The 12,500-nt window shown below is 26.7% G+C and overlaps 2 protein-coding genes across 2 annotated transcripts in view; one reads left to right on the top strand and one right to left on the bottom strand.

Annotated features, from left to right (window-relative positions):
• PmUG01_06010900 (conserved Plasmodium protein, unknown function) overlaps window positions 1–4,651 on the top strand; it is a gene marked incomplete at both ends in the record, with an annotated part of 9,639 nt that extends 4,988 nt beyond the window's left edge. Inside the window, 12 exons of the mRNA XM_029003672.1 lie at window positions 1–113; window positions 330–536; window positions 929–1,058; window positions 1,402–1,477; window positions 1,713–1,793; window positions 2,018–2,264; window positions 2,443–2,606; window positions 2,855–2,992; window positions 3,335–3,530; window positions 3,816–3,975; window positions 4,203–4,338; window positions 4,490–4,651. The exon at window positions 1–113 is cut by the window's left edge and continues 8 nt beyond it. Coding sequence (XP_028859768.1) covers window positions 1–113; window positions 330–536; window positions 929–1,058; window positions 1,402–1,477; window positions 1,713–1,793; window positions 2,018–2,264; window positions 2,443–2,606; window positions 2,855–2,992; window positions 3,335–3,530; window positions 3,816–3,975; window positions 4,203–4,338; window positions 4,490–4,651 — 1,810 coding nt within the window. The remainder of the gene's footprint in view (window positions 114–329; window positions 537–928; window positions 1,059–1,401; window positions 1,478–1,712; window positions 1,794–2,017; window positions 2,265–2,442; window positions 2,607–2,854; window positions 2,993–3,334; window positions 3,531–3,815; window positions 3,976–4,202; window positions 4,339–4,489) is intronic.
• A 1,043-nt stretch (window positions 4,652–5,694) lies between these two features.
• On the bottom strand, window positions 5,695–6,317 carry PmUG01_06010800 (60S ribosomal protein L30e, putative; the record flags this gene model as incomplete). The annotated part of the gene is made up of 2 exons (XM_029003671.1): window positions 5,695–5,897; window positions 6,194–6,317. 2 exons carry the CDS (start codon window positions 6,315–6,317, stop codon window positions 5,695–5,697), a joined length of 327 nt encoding a protein of 108 aa, XP_028859767.1.
• Window positions 6,318–12,500: the final 6,183 nt, after the last annotated feature.

The raw sequence follows: 12,500 nt of genomic DNA, 5'->3' as shown, positions 1-12,500 counted from the left end.
GGACGCCCTCCTTAGCAAATGCATGTTTTATTACGATGGGAAAATAATAAAGAAATTAAAAAGGACAAAAAAAAAGGTGTTGAGAATTTTAAATATCCAGTGGATATCATCAGGTGAAATACATACTACTATTTCGTTTCTACATATTTTTTTAAACTGAGTATATGTGATCGGTGTTACCATAGGTGCTATTGTCTAAGTTGTGTACCCTTCGCTTTGCTTTTTCCCCCTACACAATTTGCATTTTTTTTTTTTTTTTTTTTTCTTTTTTCATCTTTACATCCATCCTTATTTTTCTGCTCTCATTCACTTAACTATCGTCCCCTTAGGCATAGAAAGCATATGTTTTGCGTATAGACCTCTAAGCAAGATCGAAGTAGAATATTTAAAACAAAATTTTAGCAAAAATATTTACATATTAACAATAAACAAAAGAAAGGTTTATAACATAAAGAACTTTTACAATGAAAAATCGTTTCCTGTAAAGGAAAATCAGAAGTTTCTTTCTCACTTGTTGTCGACCAGCATCTTCATAGGTTAGCAGGGAGGAGATTATGAATACCAGTATATACATTATATATATATATATATATATATATATATACCTATAAATATATGTGTGCATATAGGTTGGGTGCTGAAGGCGAAAGTGGAGAAAAAAGAAAGGGATTATTAATAGCGCCTTTATTTACTAATTTACTTTATTTGTTTTGTTATATTTTTTTTATTTGTTTCCCTATTTTTTAGGAAACTCGGCAGTTAAACTTCTAACAAGCAACGAAATACAAACCCGAATAAACGATTTTTATGATGTAACACTATCTAAAATATAAGAATATACATAAGTATGAGAAGTAGTTTGTACGAAAGTATATAACACGAGTAATATTTTTTTTTTTTTTTTAACTGTATGCTTTCCTCCAGTCAGGAATCAGATTTGTGCATTTTAGTAAAACGGATCAAGCAAACACAAGAAATGTAGCAAACTTATTAGGAATGGAAACGAATTGGAATACGTCCATTTCGTTGAGTCTGAATGATAAGTTAGGGCACATACAGTAAAAGTGATAGTGACAACGTGGAATCTTCTATATGACCCGTCGAAATGTGCACACATGCACATCCATATGTACACCCATACACACACACACACACACACACACACACACACACACACACACACACACACACACACACACACACACACACACACACACACACACACACACACACACACACACACACACACACACACACACACACACACACACACACACACACACACACACACACACACACACACACACACACACACACACACGCACACATACATACATACATACATACATACTCATGTGGACGTCATTACACGCGTACCCCTTTGCCGCTTACCCACTACAGGCCGAGCTTCAAAAATAGAGACGGAAAAGTTGTTATCCCTAGTGGCATAAATAACATAAAGACACACATAGAGGAAGTAAGAAAAAGAGGGAAAAAATGTAGCAGCATAGGACAAAACGAAAGAAAATAAATAAAATGAAAAAAATTAAGCTGAGTAAAACAAAATTTTTGCAGCGATTTAGTTGTATGACCTTGACCTCAAAATCTTTTTTTTTTTTCTTTTTTTTTTTTTTTTTTTTTCATTTTACTTTCTTTTGTGTATATAACAATTCTGCACATATGTTTGTAACTGCCATTTTCCCTATAACCAGGTGGATGACATTCCTCTTCGCGTTTCGTCCTACTCAGGTTGTAATCAATTTAATACAGCGGAAATGATCAAAATTTTACTTGTATGAAAAAAAAAAAAAAAAAAAAATCTATACTGAATTTCTTACCACTTGGAGGGAGGGGAGTTTTCCATTTTTTCATAACATGATATACACATGGCTCTATGAATACGTAGCATATACTCATAGATAGATACATACGTACACACGTACTAACGTGTAGATATACATATCTGTACATGGATACACGCGGACGTGCTTACATGCATGTGCATTTACCATCTCAGGAGAACAACGAGATTATTACTTGCGTTGGGAATAGCTTGAACTGTGAGAACTTTGGAATTTTCAATTTGTGTAATTACTCTATATCTGTATTACTTCCTTTTAATAATGTGTGTAAGGACTGCTATGGAAAAAGAGGAAGGAGCAGTCCCTTTGAGGAACCGTCAGCACAACAAAACCCGCTGATCACATACTCTTCCTTCGTAAATAGTTTTCCCTGTAATTTGATCATTGAGAAGAGCTGTTTGGGTGTGCAAAAAAAAAAAAATAAATAAATAAATAAATGCAGAAAAATGGAAGATACATAACAGATGCATGGTGCTTACATAATGGACATGTAAATGTAGAACAACACCAAAAAGTGGTGTATCTTTTTTTTGCGGCCATGTAAACATTTTCTCAACTTCTTGTCACCTTTTTTTTTTAGATATGTCTCAAAACATAATGGAAATCGTTTATAAATTATTGAAGAATTCAAGAATACACAAAAAGAATGTGTACTTGACAATTTTTTATTTTTATTTTTTTTATTCTCAATTGTCCTTTTTAGTATTCATAATTTCTGTTTTTTTCCTTCCTCCCTTTATATCCGTAATAACAAAAAAAAAAAAAAAAAAAAAAAAAAGAAAAAGAAAAAGAAAAAGATAGATACATGAGTGTCCAGGTGGCTATGATAGCGTACACGTGTTTACAAATATGTGCGTAGACCTTACAAGTGCCTCGATGAACATGCACGTAAGTATATACATGCATACGTACATATATACATGCATACGTACATATATACATGCATACGTACATATACACATGCATATGTTTACCTTGACAACGATCTGCAGGTTGTTGATTTCCTCCTTTTTATTCTTTTAATAATTCCCTTGCTTGCAATGTCCCTTTTAAGTAATAACAACAACTCAACCATAATGAACGATATACCGGATAAAGTTATCACAAAGGAGTTTTTAGTAAACAAGCTGGTAAGGATATTCCTCAGCCGCTAATGTGTGTGCGCATTTTCGTGCGTGCATTTGCATGTGGACACACATATATGTATACATCCATACATGCCGCCAATATCTATAATACATATGGGTATATATATATATATATATATATATGTGTTCCCCTGAGTAGTGAACGAGTCCTGAGAACATTTGGGCGAATACGTTCGTTCGTTCTCCTTCGTTTGATCTAAAGAAACATTGTACGAGGAATAAACAAAATATGTTCTTGTGTGTACATACATAAATATATACATGTGGACACACATTAAGCATATATATAAATATATGTATATCTTTATTTTGCTCATTTCTTAGTTTTTTTTTCTGATAAAATGGATACCCCTGCTAGTGTTTTCCACCATTCTGTCTCTATATTATTTGCATTTAATAAACAAAGCATTTGCAAATAAATATGTGATAAGCGGTCATATGGATGCTCAGATGTCAAGCAGCTTGAAAGAAAATTCTATGAAAAATATAACTCATCATTGCTCCCAAGTTTTACTTATAAGTAGGGAAAAAATCGATGCAACAATAAATGTATATGGATAGTTATACAATTATATATACATACTTACACGCATAAATGTTTTACTACTCATATGAAAAATGGACGTACGCCCCGAATGTGCCGCATGAATATATATATGCACATTTATACCTAAGCATGTGAACCTTATCAGTGGCTTCGTTTTTATAACCCCCTTTCGCACACACACATACGCATACGGTTACAAATGTAGCTGCACACATGATAATATGATCATGTATCCATCTTGCGTCTTCACCTTAATAGAATCCTTCTACAAGTGTCAAGTGCTACTTCACACCTATTCTACAAATCAGCCGAGCGGAAAACTTAGTATGGCAGCCGTGATGATAAAGGAAGCGCAAATTTTTTTTTTTTTCTTTTTTTCTCTTTTTTTTTTCATTTCTTCTTTATCCTTCAGCGACAAGTTAGAGAAGAAAAGAAGAAAAACAAAAGAATAAATAATAAAAAAATATATATCAACCAATTATGGAGCAAATAGAGTGGCAATTCGATAAAACATGCAAATATATATATATATATATATATATATATATATATATATATATATATATATATATATATATACGCACAAATTGCCGTTTTTAAAAAATTTTTTTTTTTTTCCCCTCTTCCTTTTGCATTCCTTCTCAGGTTTGAATCCTTGTTCAAATGGAGTTGTATACAAAACTCGAAAACATATTTTTCATGTTTATTTGTCTTTCTAATTTTAAGCTTTTTATACGTAGCACTCCGCATACGTATGCTCCCTCCCTATTACATAAAGCAGGTACTGTACGCTCACAGGAATAAAAGTTTTTTATTTTGCTCCCATTTCACATTCGTTTACATTTCCGTTTGGCAAAAATTTTCCTTAATTATGAAGATAAATCTTTTTTTTTTTTTTTTTTTTTTTTTTTCTGTACAACCATTCATATCAGTACCCGGATATAACCCTCATAGTGCTGATGCTCATTTTCAACGGAGTTATATTAGTAACAAATGAAACGATAAAAAAAGTGGAAGAGAAAATACAAATTAATCGACAGAAATATTTGAAGGTTTTATTTGGTACTCGTTTGGGGATGTGGAGTCCAAAATAAAGAAGCAAATATTTAATTCTGTTTTGCATTTATTTATGATTAATTTTTCTTTTTTCTTCTTTTTTTTTTTTTTTTTTTTTATAAGAAAACTTTTTTTTCATAATATTCATTGTTACTATAAAGTGTGTTTATCATCAATTACGTTTTCACTTTGGGGACATGAGCATATTTTTTGCACGTCAGAAATATTTCGATATAATTTTTTACATATTATATATGAAACTAACAGGTCCATATTTTTAATATTTCCTTATTATTTACTGTTCGAGCAGTGATATGCTATTTATGCAGGAGATTTTATAGCAGTAATAGTAGTAACATGGACATTCTTTTTTTTTTTTTTTTATATTTTATTTTATTATTATTTTTTTTTTAATTGGTCATATTGAGGCATATTCATTATGACTAGAAAAATTGGCAATCTATCCCTTCGTTCGACAGTGCAATACTATATTTCCACTATGTCTATCTGTGTCATCGTTGTCATGATTATTTCAAATGAATGGATTTTATTCTCATATAAAAAAAATGTTCATTTTTTCTGAACAAGTCAGCATGTCACCTTTCCAATCGCCACATATGACACACACCTACATATACATGTGTACATATACATGTGTACATATACATGTGTACATATACATGTGTACATATACATGTGTACACATACATGTATACACACATATATATATATATATATATATAACATTTAAAATAAATTTTATAAGCTCTTTCAAAAATGGAAGTTTTCTTATTACATCGTTACAAGTTTTACAAAATGAAATAGTAAGTTTCTTTTTTTTTTTTTTTTTTTTTTTTTCCTTTAAAACGAAAATGTAGATGAAAAACAAAAGGGAATAAAAAAAAAAAAAAGGTTCAAGAGGGGGTTTCGCGCGCGCGTAAACACGTATATATACACGTATATACGTACGTATATATATATATATATATATATATATATATACATACATGTATACACATGTAAGCATACATATGTGCATTTTTATATTTTTGTTCTCTTCTTTTTGCTAAACGGTAGCATACTATTCGTTCGTTTTAATTATGTCTGAGTCACCAACATCCGTAATGACCAAACAACTAATACGGAACAATTTACCGCAGGCTGTCCCCAGGTCGTTATTATCTCCATGATAATCATGAACACCACATTTGGAAAGCATAGCGTAATATTCAATTACACTTCTTTGAATAGGTGGACAATTGCTACTAACAATTACTAATTTCCCTAAAAAGGAAGTAAATTACATAATATGCACATAAATTGTATGTACATGTGCAGGTAAAAATGTATTATATACACAGCGCATTATAAATACACGATTATGCATAAATAAGTATTCCTGAATAAACGGAAAAACGGTTTCAGCCACTACACACATGGGTTATGGAATGTTACTGATTAACTACCCACGATGCGGTACACTCCATGTATGTATGTATGTATACACGCATATGCACGTGTTAATAATTATCCTCTTCGTTTTTTTTTTTTTTTTTTTTTTTTTTTTTTTTTTGAAGTACCTTTTCCAGTTCTCAAAGCCTTTAAACATGATTTTCTTCCAAACTGATACTTCCCCGATTTCATGACAAGTTGTAGTTTTGCGTTGATATTATCACCCGCACTTTTCTTTGACTTCTTTGCCATTTTTAGCTCGTTTGCAAATAAATTAAATGTATAGCTTCTTGAATTTAATATCAAAAATGCATACATGTAAATGTTTACATATGTGTACATACATATATATGTACGCGCATATATATGTATGCATATATATAGTTCATATATATATATATATATGTATATATATATGAACTATATATTTATTTATGCGCGAATGTACATTTACAAGTACAAGTAAATGTATTAAATATATATATACATCACTTTTGAGGTTAATAAGGGAAAAGAATCGCCTTTCTCAAAAGAAGGAATTCTTCTATTCAGGTTGGAGTTAAAAAAGTGGTATAGCAAATTAAAAAAAAATTTTCTTCTGCGTATCAAACAAAAAATATTATTTTTTAATTTTACTTCTATAATGCATACATTTGCAATATATAATGTAGAATAAAAAAATAAGTAATTCCTTTTTTTTTAAATTATTGCTACTAAAAAAGAAAAGAGGAGATTAAAAATGCATAAAATAGCGAAGAGCGTTAGAGAAATATATATTTAATTTACGAAGAAAAAAAAGGCGACATAAATATTATTATGTACGTATGCATATATATATATATATATATATATATATATATATATATATATATATATACTCGTATCCAGTATGTAAGAGATAATATAAATTAATAAAGCACATTCACTATTAGGTATATTTTTTTACCATAAAGTGTTTTATTTTAAATATGGTAGGGCTTTTTTTTTTTCAGAGTTATTATTTTGTGCGAAAATAAAAGAGGTTATTTCCCTTTATTTATATAACATACTTCTTAAGAGATTTACTTTCGTATATGAATTAAAAAAAAAGGATATATATTATTAACCATAACAGTACGGTTTATGCAAATATAAAATAATATTACTTCTTCATAATAAAAATCATCGTATGGTAAGGATAAGCACACTTTAATAAATGCTGAGATATTTTACTCACCCCCCAAGAAGCTTCTTTTTTGTATATTACGCAAAATATTAATATTACACTTTTCATACATAGGCGTTGTCGTTATGAAAATTCGTAATAAATATAACACATATATATGTATATAAATCAAAGAAATATAAAAGTACTACTAAAACTTAATAAAAAATTGTAATAAAAAAAAAAATTAAAAATTGTGCAAAATTAAAAATTGTACAAAAAAATATTTTTTTGATACATATTTTGTTTAGAATAGGAAAAGAAATAGATCTTAATGTGATATTTCGGAAGAATATATATATATTATTTTTTTAACAAAATAACATACATATATATGTACTAATTAAATAATCAGTAGTAATTTCTTTAAAGTGGAAGAGATAATATTTATGTTAGTTTCTGTTTACTTTTTACCCATGAGATATTCCGCATGTGCTTGATAGCTTATCTTCCTACCTTTGAGTAACATACTTTTAATGCATTTTGTTTGTATATACTTGTTTTCGTTTTTGTATTCGTTTTTGTATTCGTTTTTGTATTCGTTTTTGTATTCGTTTTTGTATTCGTATTTGAATTCGTTTTTGCTTTCGCATTTGCTTTCGTTTTTGCTTTCGCATTTGCTTTCGCATTTGCTTTCGTTTTTGCTTTCGCATTTGCTTTCGCATTTGCTTTCGTTTTTCTTATGATCTATAATTTTTGCTTAAAATTATAGTGTGGTATTTAAATGAATTTCTCTCCTTGCATGCCTTTTTTTTTTTTTTTTTTTTACCTTTTTAAATTACATATAGAGGGATATGTTATATATAAAACAAACGAAAATAAGCACATTTTGTGTCCAACAATTGTAAGGGTAAAAAACTTTGAAAAAGTGCATGTACGTGTGCATGTATATATGAATACTTACATATATATATATATATATATATATATATATATATATGTATGTATGTAAACCCACGTAATCGGTTATATATAAATTTTGGAGGGTGTGTGTTTTGCATAAGGGAATAATGCTTGTTAGAACGTATAAAATATTAAGTACTTTTTACCTTTAAATTGGCTTTAGCATTTTTATATGTTGTTTTCAAATTGAATAATTGTTCAGCAGTTATAGTAAGCCTTATATTATTTTAGTGTGCTATGGCCTTTTTTTTTTTGTTTTTGTTAATTACTTCGTTGAATTATAAATTAAAATGATATGAATGGGATTGAAGTACATTAATGCACAGTGCAAAAAATAAAATATATTTGGACGCAGAATAAGAATAAAGGAGAAATATAATTAACTTCTCCTGATTGCATACATGAGGAATTTTTGTAAAATAATAATTTAAAAAAGGGAAAGAAGTACAACGATGTTTGCACAAATGTTTATACATATATGTATACATATCTGCGCACATGTATTTTTAAGTTAAAATACACAATTATAGGTAATTTCATTTTTTCATTTCTTTCCTTTTTCTGTCGTACTCTAGTATTTCAAAGTAATATATACCCCCTCCTCCTCCGGCCTTAAAAATGTACATTTATTTATGTAATTATTTTTCATGAAAACCTGAGCATTTAAGAAATACACACCTTATGTGTAAGTAATTTTATTATGTGCACACGTGCATATGCACATGCACATACATGGGTTTATATGTATATATATATATATATATACATACATAAATATATTTATGCGTTTGCTTATTTACATGTTCATAAATACATATATATACATATATTATATATATATATATATATGTGTGTATATACTTTCACGTATTTAGACTTATTTTTAATGTTTTGTTGTATGTAGGGCATTTTTTAATTTGCCTATTCTTGAAAAGGTGTAATAAGCAATTTAAGCTCCAAGAAAAAAAAAAAAAAAAAAAAAAAAAAAGAGTTTTATCAAGGTATAAAAAACCGTACTAAATATTTACCTGAACAGTTATAATCCTGATATGTGCATGCACCTTTTTTTTTTTTTTTTTTTCCCATGACCTTTTTTATAATGAAAAAGGGTTATAATGGCAAAAAAGATAAGCCCAATAGAGTGCTTATATTCATTGAGAAAAGGAATGTATTTTTAAAAATATGACGTGTATATATAAATATATATATACATATATACGTTTCGTTTTTTTAAAAAATTTGAGATTAAGGGAAAAAGGACAAAGTTAATTCAAAAAGCACATTGTTTAAGTCTAAACGCATTTTAAATTGCAACAAAAATGTTCAATAAGAATATTACGATTTGGGAAAAAATAATGCACGAACTTTTTTGTATTTTCCTCTTGATCATATTTTTTTTTTTTTTTTTTATCCTATGTTAACCATTGAACCAATTAAGGATTAAATGAATTAACATTCGGAAAATTAAAGATTAAAAAAAATATATATATATTAAATTAAATCAGATTACGTCAAATTAAGCCAAATTAGGCCAAATTAAGCCAAATTAAGCCAAATTAAGCCAAATTAAGCCAAATTAAGCCAAATATTTGTGTTACTACCAAATTAAAGAACAAATCAAATAAGCCGAAGGTTTAAAGCCAACACATTGTGCATAATTATTTTTAAGCTCGTTATGTTATGTGATTTACATGAACAGTTAATAATATTTTACATTGCACATAAAAATCTTGTAAAAAAAAAAAAAATATTGAAAAATTGAAAAAATGAAAGGCATAAAGAAGTAGAGGAAGCAAACAAAATAACGGGAGCAAACAAAATAAAAGAAGTAAACAAAATAAAGGAAGTAAACAAAATAAAATAAATGAGAGAAATACATAAATTTTATATTTTTACACAGTTGATTTACATATTACTCAATTTTTATTTTTATGTAAAATGTTTGTACTGACATTTAAAGAGATAACTCCCTACTCGAGTGTTGCATATGCATAAGAATAAAAAGAAAAAAGAAAAAAAAAAAAAATTAATTAAATGGAAACAAATTAAAATACATTAAAATACCTTAATGTTAAAATATGTTAATGTGAAAATACGTTAAATAAATTAAAATTATATAAATTAAAACAATTCCATTATAATAGTTATATGTTTATTTTAAGTGGAAAAGTCATGCATTTTTAATTTTCCCTTTTTTCATTTAATGTTTGCATATTTTTTCCTAGTTTTATTTTTATTTCCATTTAAATTTTTTGATCTCTTTTATGATTCTCTCTATATGTTATCATTTTAATTAAGAGATCATCATCTTCTAAAATATGAATCTATACATATGATTAAATTTTTTACATTTCTACAGCAAATTAATTTATGTGCTTAAAATTTATCCTTTTTGACGAGGGATTGCAATCTACCCTACCCATATTTTATTTTTAATGAATTATGTATGAAAAACCAGATAACATGTATGCGTTGCATTGTTTCTGAAGCATATCTACGTTTTTACATTTATTTGCACGAAATATGTGTTTGTTTTTATGATATAAACGAGCGTACATAAACACGCATTTATATATGTGCATATATGTATGCATGTTAGTGTGCATATATAGTTATATTTGTTTATGCAGAGTTTACACATTTGCCCCTATATTATGACTCATCTGGTTCATAGAAGAATAATATAATTGTTCAAACTATTCATTTTGAATACTTTTTTTTTATTTTTTTTTATTTTATTTTATTTTTTTTTTTTGAATATCTCCTTACATAAATTTTTGAGGGACATGAATAAATTATAGAAAAAGATAGACAATTATAGTTAATATTGTGTACAAAAAAAAAAAAAAAAGAAAGAAAGAAATAATATATATTATATACATATTCTGTATATTAGTTTAAATCTATTTTTATATTTTTATTTTTACTGATCTGTTTTCACTCTTTATTACTTACTATTTTAACTATTTATTCCCTAATATTAGTTGGTTTGCATTTTTTTATATTTTTTTAATAAAACGATACAATGTTTTTAATAAAATATATATATAGAGAGAGAAAGAAATATATATATATTTATGTACACATACATGTATTACGTCTGTATGTATATTTGTTCGTAAGCCTTATATACTATTAAATTTTTTTCTCATTTGTTCATTCCTATGGCAGTTACTATTTTTTTTTAATTATGATAGAATTTAAAATTTTTATCACATATACAAGTTGATTGTTAAAGAGAAATACGTATTTTCCTTTTTCCTTTTTCATTTTTCCTTTTTCATTTTTCCTTTTTCATTTTTCCTTTTTCATTTTTCCTTTTTCCATTTTTCCTTTTTCCATTTTTCATTTTTCATGTTCCATTTTCCTTTTTTTTTTTTATTTTATGAAACTCTGATTATGGAACAATATACTTTATTTGTTTTAAATGAAAAGAAGAAATTATATGAATACCTTTTACATAACGTGTGTTAAATGTGCATGAATTACACGTGCACATATAATACGCACGATATATATATATATATACATATATGTTTATGTATATGTATATAATTTTATTCACAGATCGTATACTCATTGTGCATTTATTAGGACCTTGAGAAATACGTATATTAGTATAATCCTTATATATTAAAGATCTTATTTTTTAAAAATTAAGCATTTGTGTTTTTATGTTTACGAAATGAGAATAACACACACACACATGTTAATGGTGCATTTATTTTTTATTATGATAGAAAAAATAAAATATAATAAAATAAAATAATAAAAAGGTAAAAGATAATAATATAAATATATATACAATATATTAGTGTGCACGAGCTTCTACATAAAAAATTTATATATGTACATTTATCGTTTTTATTGTTCATAATTTATATATACGTATGCAATAATATATTTTATTTTTGCATGAAAATATTTGTTTATTGGTTGAAGATAAAATTTATATTCAAAAAAATACATTCTGTGTTTCACAAAAAATCGAAAAATAAATTTTATTAAAATTTAAAAAGTAAAATATGTAAAAAAATTAAAGGAAAAAAAATATAATAAATTAAAATAAAATAAATTAAAATGTAATAAATTATAATATAATAAATTATAATATAATAAATTATAATATAATAAATTATAATATAATAAATTAAAACATATTAAAATTTATTAAAATAAAATATAACAAGCCCATGATCGTTTTTCAGCTATTACATTATTTCCATTAAGCCTTGCTTTATATATACAGGTGTATATATATGTATATATATACATGTATACCTATATATGTACGTATGAGTATTTATCCTTATTTGATATTCACTATT

The sequence above is a fragment of the Plasmodium malariae genome, assembly GCF_900090045.1.
Source record: "Plasmodium malariae genome assembly, chromosome: 6".
Classification (NCBI taxonomy): Eukaryota; Apicomplexa; class Aconoidasida; order Haemosporida; family Plasmodiidae; genus Plasmodium; species Plasmodium malariae.
The sequence above is the reverse complement of the archived record's forward strand: the minus strand, read 5'-3'. Positions and strand labels throughout refer to the sequence as shown.